This window comes from Lissotriton helveticus, chromosome 9 (assembly GCF_964261635.1).
Source record: "Lissotriton helveticus chromosome 9, aLisHel1.1, whole genome shotgun sequence".
NCBI lineage: Eukaryota > Metazoa > Chordata > Amphibia > Caudata > Salamandridae > Lissotriton > Lissotriton helveticus.
In genome coordinates, this window is record NC_136070.1 from 1,291,130,716 (window position 1) to 1,291,155,422 (window position 24,707).

At 49.6% G+C, this 24,707-nt stretch overlaps 1 protein-coding gene across 3 annotated transcripts in view; it reads left to right on the forward strand.

The window, feature by feature from the left end:
* The window catches only part of LOC144782519 (zinc finger protein 212-like), a 128,951-nt gene that overhangs the window by 37,387 nt on the left and 66,857 nt on the right, over positions 1 to 24,707 (forward strand). For all 3 annotated transcript variants that reach the window (XM_078661926.1, XM_078661925.1, XM_078661924.1), the window contains 2 exons: positions 1,958 to 2,074; positions 11,602 to 11,688. In XM_078661926.1, coding sequence (XP_078518052.1) covers positions 1,958 to 2,074; positions 11,602 to 11,688 — 204 coding nt within the window. The remainder of the gene's footprint in view (positions 1 to 1,957; positions 2,075 to 11,601; positions 11,689 to 24,707) is intronic.

The following is a 24,707-nucleotide window of genomic DNA, read 5'->3' on the forward strand; positions in this document are numbered from 1 at the left end:
TGCCCGTGCCTGTTGGCACATTATAAAGTGTGTGTTTTTATCTAATGTGTTTGGTATAATACAAAGGCTATTTTTATATATAACCTTGTTTGGAGTTTCCTTTGTGGTGGGCCTTGGGTGTTGTTGCTGGGGTGCGCGCGCAAACACTTAACTTACATACCCTCCGGGATAAGCCTTACTGCTCGCGCCATGTTGCCAAGAGGGTGAGCAGGGGTTATCTTGGCGTGTAACTCCCTTGCCCTGACGTAGGAATGGCGGTTTCTGCCTGACTTTGGCGCAAGCCTTAGCCAGCCAGAGATCCCATTTCTAACAGTATCCCTCAAAGAGAACTGCCAGCCTTATCCTCTTTCCTAGTCTGAAGTAGGTTTCAGCTGGCACTAAATGTCACTTCCAATGGATACACGCTCCAGCAGATCCAGCAGATCCCACTTCTGCAGATCGGACTCCTGCACATCCTGATCCCCCAGATCCCACTCTTGCAGATCCCACTCTTGCACATCCCACTGCAGATCCTGTTACAGATCCCGCTCCTGAAGATCCTGCTCACACAGATCCCACTCATGCAGATCCCGATCCTGCAGATCCCACTCCTGTTGATCCTGCAGATCTTGATCTGGCAGATCCCGCTCCTGCTGATCCCGCTCTTGTAGATCCTGCTCCTGCAGATCCCGATCCCGCAGATCCTGATCCTGCAGATCCCACTGCTGTTGATCCTGCAGATCTTGATCCGGCAGATCCCGCTCCTGCAGATCCTGCTCTTACAGATCCTGTTCACACAGATCCCACTTACGCAGATCCCGATCCTGCAGATCCCACTCCTGTTGATCCTGCAGATCTTGATCCGGCAGATCCTGCTCCTGCAGATCCCGATCCTTGCAGATCCTGATCCTGCAGATCCCACTCCTGTTGATACTGCAGATCTTAATCCGGCAGATCCCGCTCCTGCAGATCCTGCTCTTGCAGATCCCACTCCTGCAGATCCTGCTCCCGCAGATCCTGATCCTGCAGATCCCACTACTGTTGATCCTGCAGATCTTGATCTGGCAGATCCCGCTCCTGCAGATCCTGCAGATCCTGCTCCCGCAGATCCTGCTCTTGTAGATCCTGCTCCTGCAGATCCTGCTCTACAGATCCTGCTCTACAGATCCCACTCCTACAGATCCCGCTCATGCAGATCCTGCAGATCCCACTCCTACAGATCCCACTCCTGCACATCCTGCTCATGCAGATCCTGCAGATCCCACTCTTGCAGATCCCACTCTTGCAGATCCCCCTCCTACAGATCCCCCTCCTACAGATCCTGCTCCTGCACCTTCGGATCCCCCTCCTGCAGATCCCGCTCCTGCAGATCCCGCTCCTGCAGATCCCGCTTGTACAGATCCTGCTCTTGCAAATCCCGCTCCTGCAGATCCCGCTCCTGCAGATCCCGCTCCTGCAGATCCCTCTCCTGCAGATCCCGCTCTTGCAGATCCCGCTCCTGCAGATCCCGCTCCTACAGATCCCGCTCTTGCAGATCCCTCTCCGGCAGATCCCTCTCCTGCAGATGCTGCTCTTGCAGATCCCGCTCCTGCAGATCCCATTCCTGCAGATCCTGCTCCTGTAGAGCCCTTCAATGATCCTCTCAGGTTTCCAGACTGACAGCTGTTGGTATGTCCCGGCGGCGCAGTGGCGGTGAGCCACCAGGTCAAAGGTTTGTGGTGATCGAGCCGGTGGAAGTTCAGCCTTTGCAAACCTGGTGCTTCCTCCACTTCCCGAAGGGGCGGCGGAGCCACGAGATTGGAAGGGCTGGAGAACCAATGATGTAGAGCGGTTCTAAAGGATTCCCAGTGTGTGTGAGTCACTGTCATTGGATCATTGTAACACCAACAGAGCTGCATCACAGAAGCCCACCTCCTGTAACCTTTTTATAAGTGAAGACATTCTTGTACCTTTTACATTTTACAATTCTCTCTTTTAGAAGCGCCGTGCCGGTTTCTTACAGATGATTTGGGTTCGACAAAAGAGGAGCCTGTTCCAGTCTTCATTGATCATTTTGGTGCAGATATTGGCGACGGCGGCACCGAGCCCACGCCAGGTGAGATTCTTATATTCTGACTTCCAAACGCTGTATTCCAGGAGTGACCAACCGCTCGTCAGGGAATAGATTCTGCAGAAGCTTGCACTTTCTTAGGTTCTTATCTAGGCCACTGCAGGTGGCTCTGTGGCGCCCACTGCCCTGCCGGCGCCCACTTCCCTGGTGGCACCCACTGCCCTGGTGACACTCAGTGCCCTGGGGGCACCCACTGCCCTGGTGGCGCCCACTGTCCTGGTCGCGCCCACTGCCCTAGTGGCGCCCACTGTCCTGGTGGCACTCACTGCCCTGGTGGCGCCCACTGCCCTGGTGGCGCCCACTGTCCTGGTGGCACTCACTGCCCTGGTGGTGCCCACTGTCCTGGTGGCGCCCACTGTCCTGGTATCGCCCACTGTCCTGGTGACGCCCACTGTCCTGGTGGCACTCACTGCCCTGGTGGCGCCCACTGCCCTGGTGGCGCCCACTGCCCTGGTGGCGCCCACTGTCCTGGTGGCGCCCACAGCCCTGGTAGTCCAGGCAGGCTCCGTACCTTCAGGAGCTGCAGAGGTGGTAGCTCTTTGGGAGGCAGTGAAGCAGTGCAGATAGTGAGGGAGGATTTGCCAAGAGCCATCGGCGGCCGCACTTGGTTGGTCGTCGGCGCTGCCTGAGGCAAAGACACCACACCGGCCATTCGAAGCGGGCTTTGGCGTGCTTGAGCATCGCACAAGTAAAAGCAAGAAAGGTGCTCAAAAGTGAATTGCAAGGTATACAAGAGCAAACAAGTGCTCTAAATATAAAAAATACTGAATAGTAAACGTAACAAGTAAGAATGTTAATGAAAACTCAAATAACAGAGAAGGACAGAGTTAAGTAGAAATAGACGGGGTCATTTCAATAGATTTGAAAAACAATCAAACGGATAAATAACACCAAATACGATCAAATAACACCAGCAACTGTATAAAATGCAAGTAAAACCAAAGAGCTCCTTATCTGAGCGAGGAGCAGCATTTAAAAGAGGGAGATCATTCCGTCCATGGAGTATTTATATGTTGTGAATGTCCTATTCTAGATTATTTTTGGTTTGAGATGTTATATTCTTTCAAGTGCTGCTGCCTGGAGAAGCATTAAAGGATTCATGCATAATGGTAGCCTTCGGTCTTGTAATGAAATCTGCAATCTCTGATTTGCAAGCAGCTTACTACAACAGGTCGCAGCGTGCAGAGACAGCACAGGAATTTACCCCTGCCGTAGACGTGCCCCTACTCCCTCTGGAGACCAGGCCCCTCACGACGCATGTTCAGGACCGTGACAGGGCAGCTCTTGAATGAAGGCTGCTTAAGAGGGTGGGCTCTCCCATAGGAGGGTGGTGTGGTGTTGCGGTCTAGTGGCGCGAGCCCCGGCAGTGACGTGGGGCGGATATCCGGCGGCGGCCATGTTTAGCATTGGCGCGCCGATCTCGGGAGCGAAACTAGCCCGATCCGGCGCTCCTGAGGAATGATAAGTTATATATTGTTATAAGTGGAATAAAACCCCTTATACCCACAAATAAGTGTCCTGGCATTATTTCAAGAAAGGGTACAGTGCAGCAACATTATAATGGCGACGAGGTGACGGGATTTGCCACAGCCCGAACCCACGAGGGCAGCACCGACCAAGGACATCACCAGGCACCTACGGTGGCACTCAGGAGCGTGGCAGAGATAAGGGGCAGTAAAAGGAGGTAGGACAACCACTCAGCAGGCGCGAGGGAGCAGTGACAAGCAGAGGGCGTGAGTACAAGCACCGCAAGTACACGTGGGCATGGAGCCGAACCTGGGGAGGCAGCGCTGGAGCCCCAAAGCGGAAGCCAGGCGCAGGGGGGAGAGCAGGCTCAACCAGGGGACACAGAACCAAACGAAGTGGTACCAGGCGCCCCCACCCCAGAAGTGAGTGACGGTGAAGAAGTCAGCAGCACAAAAGGCCCGACCATGTGCACCCAAACATCGACGTTAACGAACCCTGTGCCATTCTTAGCGAAGATGGGAGAACCAGAGATGCCCTGGGAGGACTGGAAGCAGTACTTCCTAAACTACCTTTCAGTATTGGAGGAGGAGGGCGAAAACGAATATATGGAAGCACGGCGCACGAAGATATTGCTGCACAACTTAGGCCCGGCGGGCCAGAGAGTATATATGAACTTAGTCAAACCAGAGCGGCAGGCCACCGATACGAATGTGTTCCAGCACGCGTTGGAGGACCTGGATGCCCATTACAGGCCTGTAGTCTGCACAGCCATCGATAGGTACAATTTCTTTCAAAGAAAACAAGCCAGAGGAGAGACGGTGGATGATTACGTGGCGGCGTTACAGAAGTTAGCTATCACATGTAAATTCGGAGCCCTGCAAGAAGAATTGATCCGCGACCAAATAATCATGCACACCGTCATCACGTCTATCCAAGAGAAACTATGGGTAAACGGCACCCCTGAAAGAAGTAGTAGCCTTAGTGAAGAAAGCGGAGATGTCCAAAAGGTGTGCGGAAGTGGCAAAACTAGAAAACAGTCAAAATGTGGCCGTGTGCAGAGTGGTGGACAAGAGAGGCACAGAGGCCAAGCAGCAATTAGGACACCAAGGAGCACGTACGTACAAAAGACAGAACCAGAAGGTGTACAAGAACCAAGGACAAAGGAATGGGAGCAAGAACTCATGTTACAGGTGTGGGAGCACCACGCACGCAGCAAATGACAGAGGGTGCCCGGCGTTTGGAGCAAAGTGCTCGTTCTGTGGTCTCATAAGGCACTACGAGAAAGTGTGCAGGAGAAAACAGTCCAGAAACGAAGTCAAGTACGTGGCGCAAGAGGCGAACCAGGAGAACGAAGACGCGGACGAAAGCGAAGGTGATGAGATTCTGATGATAGATGATCAGATATTGGGTATCGATAGTGCCACGGACAAGAAACCAAAATGTGAGATGGAAATAGGCGGGGTGCAGACGACTATGATAGCAGACTCAGGATCACCGTATACGATCATCTAGAGGAGCGTATGGGAGAAAGATTTCGCTCCCAGAATCGGACGTCAGCTCTTGCCGTCAGATATTCACCCCGTAACGTACACCGGGGACCCCATTCTCATGGTGGGGTATTGTCCCTTGACATTACCTTCAAGGACAGATCGACCGGAGGAAAATTATATGTAGCTGAGAAGGGGCCATCCGTGTTGGGTCGGAAGGATCAAGGAGCCCTCGGAATAAAGCTACACCCAGGCGGGCGCACGCAAGTAATTGTCACGGAACAAGCCGGAAAGCATGAAGCGGAAAGCTGGAAGGAGGAATTCCCAGGAGTATTCAAAAGCATCATTGGTCGCTTGACGAAGTTCACGCACAAGATTTGCCTGAAAGAAGGAGCACAACCCAAAAGTCATAAAGTGTGCAACATTCTGTTCAGAATCAGAACAGCCGTACAAGAGGAACTGCAGAGGTTGGAACAGAACGGTGTGATAGAAGCGATTGGCAGCGCGGAGTGGTTGGCGCCGTTGGTGGTGGCACAGAAGCCGAACGGGAAGGTGAGGTTATGTGTAGACCTCCGCGAGCTCAACAAATGCATAGTGGTGGACAAATTCCCACTCCCAAAAATAAACGAGATGCTGGCTAAGACCAAAGGAGTGAAATTGTTCTCCACAATTGACCTCTCTTTGGCCTACCACCAGATCGAGCTACACCGATCTTGCAACCACTTAACATCATTTATCACGCCCGTCGGGTGTTACAAATTCCTGAGAATGCCGTTCGGCCTGCTCTCCGCAGCGGCAGTGTTTCAAAAATTGATGTATCGACTTTTCCACAAGATGGATGGCATCCAATATTTCCAAGACGACATCTTGGTAATGGAAACATCGCGAGAGGACCATGATAAGAAGTTAAGAGAAGTGCTCACCACCCTGATGCAAAATGGCCTCACTGCCCAGTGGGAGAAATGTAAGTTTGGCGTGAACAAAGTCACATATTTGGGACACGAGATAAGCGATAGGGGCATTGAACCCAAGGCAGCGAATGTGAGTGCCATCAAAGACGCCCCACCCTGGAATGTAAAGAGGACATAAGAACCTTCCTAGGAATGGCAGAGTTCTACGGAAAGTTCGTACCACACTTCGCGTCCAAAACACACCATATGTGACAGATACTGAAGGGCAAGACTGCATTCCGGTGGGCTGAAGACGAACAGAGGGAGTTTGAGGAGATGAAACGGAGCATCTGTGAAGCAGTACCCATACACGGATTCGACCAGGAGGCTACCACCATACTGACCACAGATGCCAGTGACCGTGGATTGGGTGCCGTGCTCACGCAACAGTCTAAAGAAGGCACGACTACGACGATTAGTTTCGCGTCGCGAGCATTGGCTCCCAACGAACAAAAGTTCAGTGTAGTCGAGAAGGAGATGCTGGCGGCCGTTTGGGCAATGGAGAGATTCCGGCAGTTCCTGTGGGGAGGAAGGTTCACGTTGCGTACTGACCACAAACCGCTGATAAAAGTACTTACGTCGAGCGGCCACGAGCGCGCAACCCCAAGGATTGCGAAGATGACCTTAAGAATACTTGACTATGTATATGATGTGGAGTACCTGCCTTGGCACAAAAATAAAGTGGCTGACTTTTTGAGTTGTGCAGCTGCAAAGGAAAGTGCAGAGGCACAAAGTAGAAATGAGTGGGAAGATTTCGTAATAGCGACAACCGCCGACCCAGAAAGGGCCATAAGCATCCAGGAGTGGGAAGCGGATTATACCAAGGACGAAAAGCTTGACGCCATAAAGTCATATGTGGCGGCGGGGTGGCCAGACAAACGGATGTTAGATGAAGAATTGAAGCAGCATTGGGAAGTTCGGGATGAATTGTCGATTGGGGACAACCCCTGCTTCCTCTTGAGAGGTGAAAAAGTGATACCACCTAAATCCCTGACTGAACGACTCCTGGACATAGGACACGAAGGGCACCAAGGCATTGTCAAAACAAAATGGAGGTTGAAGGAAGACTATTGGTGGCCGGGAATGGACAAACAGATTGAGAGATATGTCAGGGCATGCGAACATTGCAGCAGTGCTGACATGACACAGAGGCTTTTACGCCCTCCCCTTGGCAAACATGAATACCCGGAGAATCCATGGGAGGAGTTAGCCATTGACATTCTAGGGCCCGTCCTGGACTTCCAAGGGACACAGAAGTACATCACGGTGCTAATAGACCGATACTCGAAATGGCCCAAATAAACATAACGGAAGACACTGAAACGGAGACGGTGCTAACGTTCCTCACTGACGTCTTCATAAGGGAAGGAATCCCCAAAGGGATTCTAAGTGACAATGGACCCCAATTTGCATCAAACAGATGGGCTATGTTCATGGAACGTAATGGCATTGTAGTCAGACACACTCCTGTTTATCACCCGGCCTGCAATGGACTGGCGGAGAGATTTAACCGGGTGATCATAGGCTCCATCCAAGCAGCCATCAGTCAAGGGAAAGACTGGGAGAGGGAGCTGAAAAGATTGATATGGGCATACCGCATAACACCGACAGCTACGGGATACAGCCCGTTCAGGATACTAAGAGGGCGTGAACCATTCACCAAGGACAATGTCGCATGGAAGCGCCTCACCGTACAGAGTCACTGGTCACCGGCGGTGGTCCGCAAGAACATGGAGAAAGCCCAGCAAATATATACGGAACAGTACAATAAAAGACGCAACACCCAAGAGGCCAGCCTGGAAAAGGGAGAATGGGTGAGAGTAAAACAACCCTTCCAAAGGAAGAAAGAGGACAGCAAATTCACACCCCCCCTCCAAGTCGTAGAATCGTACTCCAGGTCTGCGTAACTCAGCGACGGAAAGGTCTGGTCGCATGACCGCATGGCGAAATGCAATCGAGTGGAGAACTGGGATGTGGTGCAGGAGAAAAGGGGAAGTACACCACGACCAGAAGGTCCAACCCGGAGCCCGGTGGGCAGTGGGGAAATAACCACCCAAAGAGAATCGCCGTGGATGAGAGAGAGCGAAGAAGTACCAGGACCCTGGACACCTGTGAGACGGGGGAAAGAAGAGGATCGAGAAGGAAAGAGCGACAGTAGTGAAGCTGGGCCCAGCCCAGTAGAGTCGAGACTGTTGCCCACAAATACCCAACAAGACGTGCAGACTCGAAGGGGCAGAAGGATTATGCTACCCAAGAGGTTTGAAGAGTTCAACATGGAGAGCAACTAAGACTGTTGTGTTATAAAGTGTAAAAGGGGGAGATGTGGTGTTGCGGTCTAGTGGCGCGAGCCCCGGCAGTGACGTGGGGCGGATATCCGGCGGCGGCCATGTTTAGCATTGGCGCGCCGATCTCGGGCGCGAAACTAGCCCCATCCGGCGCTCCTGAGGAATGATAAGTTATATATTGTTATAAGTGGAATAAAACCCCTTATACCCACAAATAAGTGTCCTGGCATTATTCCAAGAAAGGGTACAGTGCAGCAACATTATAGGTGGGGTAGAAGAACCAGTGCTAAAGCCTCATCAGTCATGACGAGCACGTGACTAGGGCTTGTCTCCACCCCCAGCCTCTGCCGCAGTGTGGAAAAGCTCCTCTGGAGACACAGCTTTAAGACACTCAGTGAGCAGCTGAGATCCACTGGAGGGTTTGACTGATGTTTCCCCTTGTGACGCTCGTGTTTGTCCAGACAGTGGTGGGATTCCTGGGAGATTTTAAAGGAGCCTTTCAGAACCTCAACGTATAAACACGGCCTGGGATTAGGATTATAAATGTATTGCAGCGGTCACTCCTCAACCCAACGATTAGTTATGCCAGGTCTTGAATTTGAGAACAGAGTAGGAGTGGCTTCAGGTAGATTCGCACTATTGGAGCTTTGGGACTTGAGCCTTTAACACTCAGTCGAGAGTGCGACCGCGTCTAAACATCCAGAACCCAATGTTCAAAACCCTTTGTCAATTGATGTGCTACATCTTAGAGTTCATAGCGCAATCTTAACATAAAACAGTAAGACTGAGGACAGAGGAATCACCTGCGCAGCCCCGATACTCACCTGCGCAGCCCCGATGCTCACCTGCTCAGCCCTGATGCTCACCTGCGCAGCACCGATGCTCACCTGCGCAGCCCGATGCTCACCTGCGCAGCACCGATGCTCACCTGCGCAGCACCGATGCTCACCTGCGCAGCCCGATGCTCACCTGCGCAGCCCGATGCTCACCTGCGCAGCACCGATGCTCACCTAGGCGGCGTTCTTCAATGTATGTGTTTTCCCGTGTGTCGCTATTGCGTGTAATTCCCCCTCTGTAACCAGAGGAGTCAGATTGCCCCTGCATGAAATTTTGAGTGCAACAGTTGTTTACTGTAGGTCTAAATTTAGTGTTAGTACACCGGTGAACCATACAGTTAACCACTGACTTCTACTTTAAATAAAAACATAGCAAGGGCTCGCTGTTGTGGGCATCTTACGTCTCTGAACCTACACTGCTCTACTGGAGTAAGCCTTGACTGCTCGTCTTCTCAACCTCTTGAAAGTCAGACTAAAGAGGATTTTCTTGGAATTTTAGTGAGCTGGCAGGAGTATCTGGTTCTTACTTCTGATAACATGTAATGTTTGCTATGATGGGACCCTTAAAGGTACGGTACTCACCTTTGTGCGTCGGCCCCTAAGAGTATAGTACTCACCTTTTGTGTGTGGCCCCTAAGGGTGTGGGACTCACCTTTGTGTGTGGCCCCTAAGGGTGTGGGACTCACATTTGTGTGTGGCCCCTAAGTGTACTGTACTCACCTTTGTGTGTGGCCCTAGGGGTGTGGGACTCACCTTTGTGTGGGCCCTAAGGGTACTCACTTGAGTGCCATGTTGTATAACAGGGTCACTCCTGACCATCCCCAACAGACCTCCCTTACGTCTCAGATAGTACTGGTACACCGACTTACCATCCAGAGTGGGGAACACCAACAGGGGTGTTCCGTAAACCTCTTCTTAATGCATCAAAAGGGAGTCCGAGCTAGGGAATCAGCATCATCAGTCGGAGACACATCCCAAGTACCTTCTATGTGTACTATTGTCGTGTGTCCACGTTAGACTTATAAAAAAGGCTGTGTTTCCCTCTATGTACACAGGGTTCTTCCTAAAGTTGCCTTCATTCTCAAACAATGACTTTCACCGCGCATTTGCAACCGTGACAGTGCGGAGTAGTTTCTAGGAAACTACACTTGCTTACAAACCAGTTTCGCAAGAACACTATCATGATACCTTCAAACAAGTACAAGGTCTATACATACATTGTGCAACTGTGATTATTTGTTGCGTACATATGGCGACAGAGCTATCTATAACACATAAACAATGGCGGCCGGACCAAGATCTCGGCCCGAGGCAAGGATGCCTTTTGGTATAAATGAACATCCGTTTCCGGTGTTGACAAAGGAGCACTTTGCTGTTATTTGCACGGAAACTACATGCTGATGCTTCGGCCCAGCAGCCTTCGGATATCTCATGAGAGTTATCCAGTTTGTGACCACGACGGCGACCTACATTTCTTCCCTCCTGGTAACGGGGGTTCGATCATCCAGTATAGGGTCCTTGTCAGAACACATACACACGCCCCAGACACTTAAGTCCGGGGACTCCTAGTAGAAGTGCGGCAGATTTCTGTATGGTTTTTATGCTTGCATATATACACAGTTTTAGAGCGATGGGGGAACTTTTTACTCTGTTCACTGCCCTAATACTTCTAATAATTTGTATCTGCTTCTGTCTTTTGATCATTGCCGCTCATATATTTTATACAAGAATCATGTCGGTTCAATAAATATTGAAAACACTCCACTGTCTATTCCTTGTATATTTTCTCTGAGAGAAAGAGAGATCGAGTGACTGATCAAAAGGGTTCTAGATCTGTTACCACAATTCCTGGGGATCAGGGTTGTCATGTTCGGTGGTTGCCAGAACCATTTGCTACCTGTCTTGGTTTAGGGGTACTTATGTTGGCACTGTGAGCTGGCTGGCCTATAGGAAGAGATATCTTGAGGGGGTGCCTGGGACGAGTCTGGCACCAGCCCAATAGTTATTCTTTCCACAAACGTCCAGTTCCTACTGTAGAGTGGGAATTACACGACACTGTATAATGTGTTATGGATTCAGTTGTGTAGTGTTCATTACTTACGTCTAGGAAGACAGCTGAACCTACAGGTAGCTGCGACCTCAAACTGATAGGGCGTGCGCATATGTATAAACCAAGTGAATTTCCATTATTAAGATCGAATGAACCAATATATATTTTTTCATCAAAGCAAATTAACAAAGAAAATATTTGTATCCATAATATAAACTATAAACTAAGATGCATTTTGGCGTGGGACAAATCAGTGTATTTGCCTTTTTTTGTGTATTTTATTAGCTCCAACTTCATCTTGCAGCCGCTGTATCAAATGTCTATTTTAATCGGTGCACCTTATAAACGTGGAAATTGGATATTTAATGTACCTGTATTGAGTAGTGCATATATTTCTATATGTTGTAGTAATATACTTATGATCTTTTTTATGACAGTGCAAGAGATGACTTCATTTTGCACAAAGGAGGAGGAAGAGAGCGACTGCCTATACAGTGATATGGAAAGTGTCCGTGGTCCCTCAGGTGAGTCCCTTTATTTGTTTATGCATTAATAGTTGTCTCACGTTGGGCATAAATTCAGGGCGCTATCAATACAAATCAGGTGACTGATAGTAGGTGAAAAGCTCAGGTGCTGGTGTCACTTTACACCGGTGCCTTGAACGACTGGTTCAAGAGGTCAGGGTGTCTGTGCGGTGTGTAAATTGTGGCCACAATGTACAGTTTTGTGCATTTTACATTTAAGGTGCGAGTACCTGGTCAGGGAAATAGATTGATCTTCACAGTAACATGAGCTGGACCAGGGTCATGTCTTCAGGTATTTGCTTTTCCGCAGTTCTTTTGAAGATGAGGGCGGATGGCGTGTTCCTGACGCGCAGAGGCTGGATTGCGGTTTTTGTCGTGAGACAAATCTGAGTAGCGAAGCTCCTTTTCTGAAGTGGGGGTGACAAGTATGAGTTTATTTCTGCTTTTAAATTCTCTGGTCGTCTAAGGACTTTTCATTTTTTGCTAAGTAGTTTGGGCTGTTGAGCTGGAGGGCTTGCGAGTGAGGAAGGCCATTTTAAGGGGTACATCTAGCTGTGAAAGGCAAGCAGCGTAAGCATGCTACAGCAGGAGTGGGGGGCTCGCTTTGTTAGGGTTAGGAAACAGGCAGCTGATTGTAGATCAAGTCCTTTAAAGGGGGTGAGGCTTTTTAGGGGGCTGCTTGCCAGCACCGTGGCTCTGACCGTGTGGCACACGGTAGTTGTGTTTGTTAAATTTAGGTACGAGCACAACAATATCTGTTTATTAATTCAAATTATACTTTCAATTTATTTTATTTTATTTTATTCAAAGTTTTATATAGCGCGAACAAGATCCTTACAGATATCAGAGCGCTTCACAATGACAGGGTAGGGGCAGTAGGAATGAACAGAGGTAATGGGAGCAATGTAGTAGTCACTAACATGAAGGATAATAATAACATACATAAAACATATCAATATACAGACAGGTAAACAAGAAATATAAGACGGCATAAGACATTGATCCCACTACAGAGGTGTTCAGGTACACTTTGGGTGTGTGGAAGGCTTATAACAGTGTTTTAGTATAGAGAGGGCACAGAGTGGGGGCAGCGGGAGGGTGAATCAGTGCCCCAACGTGTATCATATATTGGTCGGTAGTAAGAAAGTAGCGTAATAGTGTCTCCCTCAAGTAGAGGTATAGTGCCAAAGGCCAGGTGAGCAGTGACACAAGGCAATGCAGGGTCTCTGATCCAACACCTATAGCGTTCAGGAGATCTTGGCCAGAAGGATGGTTTTCACCTCTTTCTTGAAGAGTGCAGTGGAGGAGATAAGCCTGGTTTCAGGAGGGAGCGCATTCCAGATCCTGGGTGCCATTCCTGAGAAGGAGCGCTTGTAAGTTTTCTCTTTCCGGAATCTACGGGGTTTCAGGAGTAGATTTTTTGAGCTTCTATTGGATCTCGAACCTCCTGAAATAGACAACTTTTGAGCGAGGTAGTTGGGTGCCTTGTTGTGCACGGCCGAGTGTGTCATAACTGCAATTTTTAGTTGTATTCTGGCTTCAAAAGGCAGCCATTTTAGAGACTTTAAGTCTGGGGATATGTGCGAATGTTTTCTTGAGCCAGTAATGAGTCTTGCGGCAGCGTTCAGGGAGGCTCTTAAGGGTGCTGTTGTGGATAGCGGGAGTCCGCTGAGGGCCACAATTCCGTAGTCTATGCGCGGGATGACTAAAGTTTGTACAGCAGTTCGGAAGTCTTCGGCAGCGAGGAAGGGTTTAATTTTCCTCAGTGTGTTGATTTGGAAATTAGCTCCTTTTGTGGCTTTGCTAACGTGCTGCTGCATGTTGAGCTTGGCGTCCAGTGTGATGCCTAGGGATTTCGCTGAGTCCACGATGGTGGGTTGGACATTGAGTGCTGTTAGGTTGTTGAGCCATGTTTGGGTGGTTGAAATGTTCGCCGGGGGTGAGATGAGAAGGAACTCAGTTTTCAGAGCATTTAGTTTGAGGTGATTATCGGCTAGCCAAGATTGAGTGTTAATAAGCGTGGAATTCAGATGTTTGATATCTTCCGGGGAATGAAGCTTTAGGTACAGTTGTGTGTCGTCGGCGTACATATGGAATTGGACATTAGAAGCTTGGAGCAAGGTGGCGAGCGGTTCCATGACGAGGTTGAACAATGTGGGGGAGAGGGAGGATCCTTGTGGAACACCTAGATCTGCAGGCACAGGTGAAGATAGCACATTGTCAATCTTGAACTTCTGAGTCCGGTTGTGCAGGAAGGACGAAAACCATTTGAGAACCGTTCCCGATAGTCCCATTCTAGTGCTTAGCAGCTCCAGCAAGTTCTCATGTTTGACCGTGTCAAATGCTGACGAGAGGTCCAGAAGGATGAGGAGGCAGGACTCATTGCGATCAAGAATTTGGAGGGCGTCATCAATTATGTGTGTCATAGCTGTTTCCGTGCTATGTTTCGCTCGGAAGCCTGATTGATGAGAGTTGAGGAGGTCAAATTGGTCAATGTGCCTTGTTAGTTGGAGTTGGACACATTTCTCCAGCAGTTTGGCCAGGGTGGGAATATTGGTGATGGGCCGGTAATTGTTTAGGTCAGACGAATCAGCTGTAGGTTTCTTGAGTATAGGCGTCCCTTGCCCCACCTTGAGGGAGTCCGGAATGAGGCCTTGTTGCAGGGAGCTGTTGATGATTTTGGTCCAGAGAGGGAGGAGCAAGGGGATGAAGTCTTTTACCGCATTAGCAGGTAGAGGGTCTGTGAGGTGATTAGAGGGCTTCAAGGTGCAGAGCAGTTTGCGGATTGCTTCTTCCGAGTAGGTATCGAAGTGCAGCCAAGATGCCTTGTTTTTAGGTTGAGTGTAAGACATTCTGGTGTTGTTGGGGAATCGACTTACGTCCAAGATGAGGTCATTTCTTATGTTGTCAGTCTTTAGCTTAAAGAAAGCAGAGAAGGCTTCACAGTGTGGGGTGTCGCTTGTTGTGCTGTTTGATTGTAGGGGTTGAGTCTTTGTTTGGGTCTTGATTAGTTCGAACAGCTTTCTTGGCCTGTTTTTTGCTTGATCCAACTGACGGCTGAAAAAGTCCGCCTTTGTGCGCTTTATTTTCCTGAAGTAGGCGTTTCTTTTGTTCTTAAGCCTTTTGAGGTGCAGTGCTGAAGGGTCCGATCTCCAGGTGCGCTCTGCCATTCGCATAGTACGCCTGTCGTCATTGAGTCTATCATCATACCAGGGGTTAGAAGTTTTGGTGGAGACTCTCTTCAGTTGAAGTGGGGCGACTTCATTGACTAATGTGTTCATAGAGTCAAGGTAGTGGTCCATCAGTGTTTGAACATCCGAGGCACCTGAAGGGGGAAGGAGGAGATTGCCGATGTGGGGAGGCAGGGTAGAGGGGTTAAGGTTCTTCATGTCCCTTTTCCAAGTTTTGGATTTGGTTTCAATGATTAGTATTTGCCTCCCAAACCATTCCTACAGCCACAGCTTTGGGGCCCTGGAATAGTATGAATTGTCGCACTTTTAACAGTGTGATGATTAGCAGTGTGTTGGTGGTCATTGCCAGAGGCCATGGTTGGTGCAAGGTGTAGTGTCCTCTTGTCGAGAGCCCGGCACAATTTTCTTTTTAGAAATTAAGCACTGATTAAAGATAATCGTTATATATTTATACAAAATTGGTCTCGGATTTCTTCTTGAGTGTGTCTCATTGCCTCTGTGAGTAGAACAAATGCTTTACACTGTCCTCTGATAAGCCTAACTGCTCACCCACAATACCACAAATAGTGCGCTAGTATTATCTAGTTGTTGCCTCTATCTTCCACTGGGGATTTCTCGCACTCTCTACATAGTGTTCTTTCAGTACAGTGTACAGAGAGTCGGTATCTTACACAGATACAAGTAAAAGGCCTGCTCATCGGAGACTTTGATCTTCTGCCTCCAACCATCATGCACCCCATCGCCCGGTATGGGTGGGTAGTGTCAATCCTTCAGTACGGCGGGGTGTACACTTTCGACACATACTCAGGTGAGCAGAACGTTAAGATCTTTTGGTGAATGTCAGTAACTTCATGGAGCACATCTAGGTAACTCATACTTTTGTTGATTTCACTAGGGAAAAATCACAGAATAGGCCACAAAAGTCAAACTATGGCAAGGTAGCAAAGGTTCACTTGCCATGTGAACACCCGCTTCACTACACAAGTTGGTCACCTCCCGATGAATTCAGCGTAGCCATAGGTTGCATTAGGTTTTCGCGGCTCCTCATCATTACCAGTTTGCAGACGAACCATGAGGTTTGTTCTCTACCGAGGGTCTTTGCTAAGATATTAGCTGATCTGATATCTATTCTGCTGAAGAGTTCATATTTTACTTTTATCGGATGGTCGGCTCAAACGAGCATTTCTTTTTCCAAAGGCGCAAGAAAGTGGTTTATGAAACCGAGATGTTACTCTCTGAGTCGGCACAGGGACATTTCTACATCGCGTGAAGTTCTGCCTGGACTTGGGTTGACTTTTCCTGGCTTCAAGAAGGATACCAACCCGTCTGTCGCTTATTTACTTTCGAAGCAGTCCCACTAACTGGGGAGCTGATGTGTATCGTTTAGGTCAGATGGCAGCACATCTGAGCAGGGTATGAAAAGGATCGATATTTTATGATCAGTAGGTACTTGAGAGCAGTCGGGCACCACCTGACCCTACATATCCAGCAGCAGTGCCTGGTGTTTCAGTGGCTCTTGGATCCACACTGACCTGCACGGGTGAGACAGTGGGCTTCACTCTGTGCAGAGATCTGCCACTTGTCATCTAAGTATGGTTGGGTAAAACATTTTGATTTTGAAAGTGAAGGAAATCTACCCATGTCAGTGTTCAGTGCGTGCCACAAAGAACTACCTGTCCTTCAGGAAACAAATCAAAACCTGGTTGTTCCCCTCTATCTATGGTATCTAAAAAGGCGCTACACGTCACTTCTATGGGCTAGGTTGCCTTGCCCTCAGGCATGTCTGCAAGCGCTGGGACGCCCCTTTGCTGGGGTAGCCATGCGCTATACAAGCTAACATAACATAACATATTCTGGCCACTGAGACAGAAATCAAGTACTTTGAGAAGCACAGGGTCCCTTACCAGTATAGAGTGTCGAGGGTGCCTCCCTCTGATGTCTTGGACCGCAGACACAGGGTCCCTTACCAGTATAGAGTGTCGAGGGGGCCTCTCTCTGATTTCTTGGACCGCTGATAGTCAATCAATCAATCAGGCATTTGTTAAGCACGACTACTCACCCATAAGGGTCTCAAGGCACTGGGGGTAAGAAGGGCTGCAGGTTCCAGTCCATCAAGGAGGGGTCTATCGAAGAGCCAGGCTTTGAGGTGCAAAGATGGGATCGATGTGGTCTCTCGGAGGTGGAGCGGAAGGGCGTTCCAGGTTCTGGCCACGAGGAAGGAGAAGGAGCAGCCTCCAGATCTGGTCTTTCTGGTGCGGGGGACCATGGCGCAGGAGAGCTGGGCTGATCGTAGGGTCCTTTGGGATGCTTTGAATTTGAATCGCCTGTTCAGGTATGCTGGTCCGTTGTCGTGGAGGGCTTTGTGTGCTGGGTGAGAATCTTGAATGTAATTCTAGCCTCGATGGGGAGCCAGTGAAGTGTGTGCAGGTGCTGGGAGATGTGGCAGTGTCTTGGCAGGTTGAGGATCAGTCTTGCGGCAGTGTTCTGGATGTTTTGTAGCTTGCAGGTGAGGTTTTTGTTTATTCCGGGTTAGAGTGTGTTGCCATAGTCGAGTCTGCTGATGACGAGGGCATGAGTGACGGTCTTTCTGTGCTCGAGGGGTATCCATTTGAAGGTCTCCCGTGGGAGGCGGAGGGGGTGGAAGCAGGAAGATGCGACAGAGTTGATCGGGTGGTCCATTTTGAGCTCGGAGTCCAGGATAATTCCAGGGTTGCGTGCATAGTCCGTGGGGGCGGGTGGTCACCAGGTGTTGCTCCAAGCGTCGGGGTTTGGGCCCATGATGAGTACTTCTGTTTTGTCAGTGTTGAGTTGTAAGCAGCTGCTTTTCATCCATTTGGCGATGGCTTCCATGCCTTCTTGAACGTTGTGTCTGGCTGTGTTGGGTTCGTTGGATCAGGAGAGGATGAGTTGGGTGTTGTCTGCAAATGACACAATGTTGAGTCTGTAGGTTCTGACGATGGGGGCGAGCAGAGCCATGTAGACGTTGAAGAGCGTGGGGCTGAGGGAGGACCCCTGGGGAATTCGCAGGTGGTTGGTGTAGGGTCCGAGAGGAAAGGGGGGAGTCTGACCCGCTGCATTCTGCTGGAGAGGAAGAAGCGGATCCAATCGAGGACCTTCTCCTGGATCCCTGTGTCATGGAGTCTGCGTATTAGGGTGCGGTGAGAGACTGTGTCGAACGCCGCTGAAAGGTCGAGAAGGATGAGGGCTACTGTTTCTCCTTTGTCCAGTAGGGTGTGGATGTCGTCTGTTGCGGTGAGGAGGGCGCTTTCCGTACTGTTTTTTTTTTCTGAAGCCGGATTGCGAGGAGTCGAGGATGTTGTGTTTTTACGATAAATGTGACGAGTTGGCCGTTGATGGCTTTCTCAATGACTTTCGCAGGGAACGGGAGCAGGGAGATGAGTCTGTAGTTTTTGAGGTCGGTGGGGTCCGCCGAGGGTTTCTTCAGGAGGGGGTTGACCTCGGGCCGTTTCCAGTCATCGGGGAACGAGACGGTCGCCAGGGAGCAGTTGATGGTGTGGCGGAGTATGGGTGCGATGGTGTCGTTGTCTCTTTTGAAGATGTGGTGGGGGCAGGGGTCAGTGGGGACCCCGGAGTGGATTGACTTCATTGCCTTCAGTGTGTCTTCGGTGGTGAGGGCTGTCCAGTTGTCGATCTCTGCTTCAGGGTGTCGGGGGTGGTTGGTGATGGTTCAGTGTGTTGGTTGTCTTCGTCGAAGTTGTCGTAGATGTTCTTGATTATGTGGTGGAAGAAGGTGCTGAGTTTGTCGCAGAGGTCTTGTGAGGGAGGTATGTCCGTCGACTCACTGGTGGGTTGGGCGAACTCCTTGATGATGTTGAAGAGTTCTTTGCTGTTGTGTGCGTCTGTGGAGATTCTGTCTTCAATTGCTTTTTTTCTTGCTTTTTTGGTGAGTTGGTGGTGGGCGTGGGTAGCGGCTCTGAAGTTGTTGTGTGCTTCTTTGGATTTGGTGTTCCTCCAGGCCTTTCGACGCAGCTACAAGTGCGTCTGGACTCTCGAAGTTCGGTGGTAAACCATCTGGCTTTCTTGGCGTGGGTGTTGTTGTTTTTCATGGAGTTGGGAGATCCATCTGTACAGGGTTCCGGCTGCGGTGTTGGGGTCGTCGTTTCCCACGATGGTTGTGGTAGAGTTGCTGAGTGAGGAGGTGAGCTGGTCGTCGGTGATTCTGGTCCAGTTTCTTCGTGGGAGCAGGTGCCGGTGTGTGTGGATGGTGGATGATGGTAAGGATCCCTTACCAGTATAGAGTGGCCAGGGTGCCCCCCTCTGATTTCTTGGACCGCCAAGCCAGTGCAGGATGGGATTCAGCTCTTTACAGTTCATTGACGTGTTTAGCCACCGCGGTGAGGACTATGGCCCAGTAATCACAATACAGGGGTGGTGGCAGTGAGTGTGAGAGGACAAGTGAGCAGTAACTCACCTCTGTTTGCTTTTAGGATCCTGAACAGGCAAGCTCCTTCACCTTGTGCACATTAAGGTATATTTGTTTTGCTTTTGCTCTTATCACAGTCAGAGTCCCATTGAGTTAGGTTATATAGGGCCAAGATACCCTTCTGGGTGAACGTGCACTTTACAAATACGCGTTATGTTATGTGTCATTTGCACAAGTCTTATCCCACAGCTGCTTCGCAGCACCACTTCGGGCTTTCCTGCTGCAGTGACATGACACTGACACAAGGCCAATACAGAACGAGTTTTGTGCCAAGAGTATGAATCTTTTTTCATTGTTTGTGTTCCTTCTCATGGTCTTTTGGCTGTGCATGGGACCCCTTTATTTACAGTTGAAAAACATGAATAGGACTGGTTCCCCCTTCCCCAAGTATTGGCTTATTTGGTTCATCAAGTCAGCTACCCTCTCCTCGCCAGTTCCTGTCCTCCTCTCAGCATTCACTTACATGGCCCACCCCCACGATGCTCCCCTTCAAAGCGGCCTGATAAGGCAGCTCCCACGCCCTGCGATGATCCCCTTCAAAACGGCCTAATCAGAAGAGTCCCCACCCCCATGATGCTCCCCTTCAAAACGGCCTGATCAGGCACCCCCACGCCCTGTGATGCTCCCCTTTAACCCCTACCATGCTGGTGACGGAACCGCTCCGTCACCAGCCACGGCGCGCTGTGCTGATGACGGAGCGGTTCCATCACGGCCCGCTCGGCGCGCCTGCGTGGCACGGATTCCGTGCCTGCGCTGGACGTTCCATTGAGCGGGCGGGGCCATGACGGAACCGCTCCGTCATAAGCACAGCGCACCCGAGGCTCGTGACAGAGCGGTTCCGTCACGAGCATGGGAGCGCAGCACGGCCGCCCCACCCCCCTAGCGCTGCGGCGGAATTGCCGCCCAGCGAAGGGGTTAAAACAGCCTGATCAGGCACCCCCACCCCCATGATGCTCCCCGCCCTGTGCTATTTTTATCTTCTTCCTTTTCCAATACCTGACAAAGCTCAAATGTACGTTTTGCATTTTTATTACAGTGGGGCCTAGTCACAAAGGTAAACTTACACATGAGTAAATCTACGCATGTAAATTTACTCTGACACTTTTGAGTACATTTATTATTTTTGGCTGTTCACTATCTCCAAGTGTAAATTTACTCAAAAGTATAAACTTGTATGTTTCCACCTCCAGAAGTCAGTGGGTGGAGCCGAATTTACAACAGATAAGTTACTGCAAGTAACTTTAAGACTTTATTTTACAATTCTACACACCTGTCAGACCTCTGCCACTGGGGCAGAGATCTCCACCTTTGGAGCTAACATCCGTCAACGGGGTTGATGTCTTCCTATGGTAAAGTACAGGGAAGGACTAAAAGGTCATTGATCTTTAAAAAAATATTTTAAATAATCTTACATGAAATGTGTACATTTATTTCAAACTGGGGTGACTCACATTGGATTTCTCCCTTGACACGCGGCTGCCACAGACTTCTGCTGCCTGTTAGACCCTGTTTGCCCGGCTACCTTTCACGACACCCGCTTCGCGGGTGCCGCTCATCTGCTCCCTGGGTCCGTTCCCGCTGGTGTGAGCGGCTCCGCAGTCGGCGGAGAGCACACGCGCTCCCAGTACAAGACGGACCAGGTTGAGCCCTCTGGTGAGAGGATAGCGCATGGAGCCTACCGGGGGACTGCGAGGACCAGCATCCTCAGCTTTACACAGCTGGTGCCTCTTCCCCCGGCGGCCACGCCCCCAGCCTCCTCGTACTTGACTGGCTCAACTATTACCGCGACGCGGGACGCGCACGGGACGAAGCACGGGGCGAAGCACGGGGCGAAGACCGGGCAAAGAGCGGGCCGTTTGAGGCCGTTCGAGTAAGTGAGAGCCCGGCCCGGGCCCCCCCCCCTTGAATTACCAATCCTGGCCCTCTGCCCACACAGAACAATGTGCACCAGAGAAACCAGAAGCAAATCTACTCTAGCTGCGGCAGGAGCTGCAAAGGGCCCAATAGACAATTATTTCGTCAAAGCCGGATCCTTGATAATTGAAGAAATCGCGGTCCTGGAAAGAAGAATCTCCCAAGAAATAGACTGGGTTAGACGTTCTTCAATGGGGCCACTAGCTCAAGCTAGAACACCCGAGGGGAGAACTGAAACCTTGACTAAAGAAAGGACTAATCAGGTAATACTCCATCTACCTAACCCAAATATTACTGACCCGGACTTAACTATCGATGTCCCCAGTGAAATAGATGATTTTAGTATAATGGCTCTCCCAAACATCCATCCGTCATCTACTTCACCGGCAAGATTACCTTTACCGCTTGACCCAAAAATTACGGTAGTTAAGCCCAAGGAACCCAATCCTGACAGAGACAGGGGGACAAGGGAAGGGGCTATACAAAAAAAGAGGGGAGTCCCCACCAAAGAAGACAACAAGACCAAATCCCCAAAATCTAAACCCTCGAGGGGAAAAGGGATGAGGGAAGGTTCTACTGATCATAATCCAGAAAATCAGGGCATAATAACTACCCCCATAACCCACACTATAATGGCACCAGTAATGCCCACAATCACCACCCCAGCTAATAACTCCAGTGATGATATCACACTGGAGGACATTGGTGTACTTCTTAGATCACTATTGAGCCCTCTTGAAGCTCGATTGATCAAGATAGAGGCCAGGCTAGTTAATATTGAAAGATCTACTGTGCAACTAGCTGATTCAAGGAAACTTGACTCTAATACACCCATAGTATTACATGACCCTAAACCAAAAAAAGATCACGAAACCTCAGTTCGAAAGAACATCTTACCCTCCACTGATGTCCATAATCTAGTAGTCCGTAGTCTTCTACCCCCGCCCAAATTAAACGCCAATAAGGCACTGCCAGCAATGCCCAAATCGCTACACCAATCATTACCATTACATCTAAAGACACAGTTCCTACTCAGTCTAAAACCAAGGGTGACCAAACACTTGTGGGAGATAAGCCCAACTACAATCGCAAATCAAAATTTGTTAACCTCCCTCCTGAGGCTGCCCCTTACACGTTAGTTTTGGCAGGGGTTCCAGAATTAAAATCTACAACAATAGAATCAACATCATCACTCAGGAATAAAGTTATTAGTTGGTTATCCACATATAGACCACTTCCGAGAGGAATAATTAGCGACATTTCAATGACCAGGCGGGTTACATGGGTGGGATACTCCAAAAAATCAGTAAAGGGAGACTGTGTATTGGTCACATTCAGAGAACAGGGCACTGCTGCTTACATCTGTGCCTGGGACTCTGATGACCAAGACAGCAACATCCAACCTCTCCCCCTCTCCTTCTTTTATCCATCAAGCCCATACAACTTGGAGGATCAAAGATGGGGACATCATCAAGACTTGCTGGATGATTGGGGTAATGGCCGAAGGGAGAGAAGTGGCCCTCACAACTATAGAGGAAAACCTACTAACCATTTCACGCAGTTTGATCAAGATGAAGGCTGGGAAAATAGTACAAGGAGGAGGGGTCGTGGTGGAGGACCCGCAAGAGGTATCCAAGGGCCCCATAGAATGCACTATCCAGTCCATTTCCCGGTCTATAACAGATACAGTACTTTGGAAATGGTGGATTGACACATGGACAATATGGGGGCCGAACAGACATTACTGGAAGGGATGGGGAATAGCCCACTTTTACTAGCTACTTTGCCTACAGGGACACGAAATCCCTTGGAACTAAATCAAGCATTGGAGCCCCTTATATAGGTTCCCAATGCGATCCAACATAAAATAATATGTCCCTCGGCGCATCAGGTGGCTACCCATGGGCGCCGGGAAGCTAATAACAACACCATTGCGGGCCCATTTCCTTTAAAACCATGCCCCTTAACCCTGGTGTCGTGGAATGTAGCAGGATTGGCCAATAAGATTGATTCTCCTGATTGGGAATCGTTCATTAGATCCAAAAACATTCTACTTTTTCAGGAGACCTGGGCACGGGAGGAAATCTTGCTCCAGGGTTTTGCATCTTTTTCCAAATCTGCTAAGTGGGGTGGAAGGGGAAGACCATCGGGAGGACTTGTGACATGGATAGCAACAGATCTAGGCTGCCAGGTCAAACCCCTGGAGACAGATTCAGATGACATTTTGGCCGTTTTGATGGAATGGCCAAATTCAGCGAAATTAGTGGTTGTAAACATTTATTCCAGGCCGGTACCAATGTTCAAGGAATCAAACACCATAGAGCAACTTTCTGTGTTCCTAGATGGCATTCCCGGGGAACTTCCTTGCCTGGTGGGAGGGGACCTAAACGCACAGTATGAACCGTTAGTAGGTCTACTCGATGGCTTCTCGCTGGAGGAAGACATATGCTGGCGTATCCCGGCGACTGCGTCACCCCCCGCGAGAGCGTGGTCTCCCTTGGCCTTGCAGATTACAGCCCTCACCTTAAACCAAGGTTTAAGAGCCTGCAATGGCCGTTGTAAATCAGATATACCTAGCACTTGTACTTATAATAAAAATGGCAGGCAATCGAGAATAGATTATATTTTGGTTAAACTATCTATGTGGCCACAAGTAGTCGATCTGAAAATTATTGTGAGAAGGGACAGTGACCATAACGCCCTGGAACTTACCTACATCTCACTAGGGGATGAACTCACTATGTTAAGCACAGACAATGATGGGTCAGGGCTTTTATTAGAAAATAACCGGAGGAAAGTTAGGTGGGAGAAACTAGCCACCAGGGGAGATAGTTTACCTAAACTATACGCTAGGATCATCCCGCATTTGGAGAAGGCTTTCCAGATTGGGAAAGAAGTACCAGGGCCAGATAACAGTGAAAAGCTTGCTCGGGTCCATGGCGAGCTAATTGGTACCCTAGAGATGGACCTGTTCTTTAAATCCGGGAAAAAAGCAGGACCCCCAGTCAAGTCAACCTGGTACAATGCTACTTGCCGGGAATCTAAGACCAAACTGCTATCCGCTATTAAGAGCGGTAAGGATAGGGACGAAATGCAAGCAAGGAGAAGATCTTACAAGAAGCTCCTGGTAGATGCAAGGGCCGTATGGGACCAAGAATATTGGGAAAATCTCTTGAGGTCATTAAGCACTCGTGACTCGCGCAAATTTTGGCACCTGGTTTCAAACGGTACAGAGGAGCTACCCTCAGCTAGCGAGCCTAATATTGCTCCCAGCTTATGGCAGAGCCATTTTAAGGCACTATACTCAGAAGAGGAAAGGTCTCCAAACAGCTCTTTCAGCATGCCAGGCCCAGGTATAAGAGGCGATAGCTTTACAGAAAAAGAAGTGAGGGTGGCTATAGCTGGGCTTCCCGCTGGAAAGGCTCCCGGTCTTGATGGTGTACCTGGGGATTTATTTAAACAAGAACCAG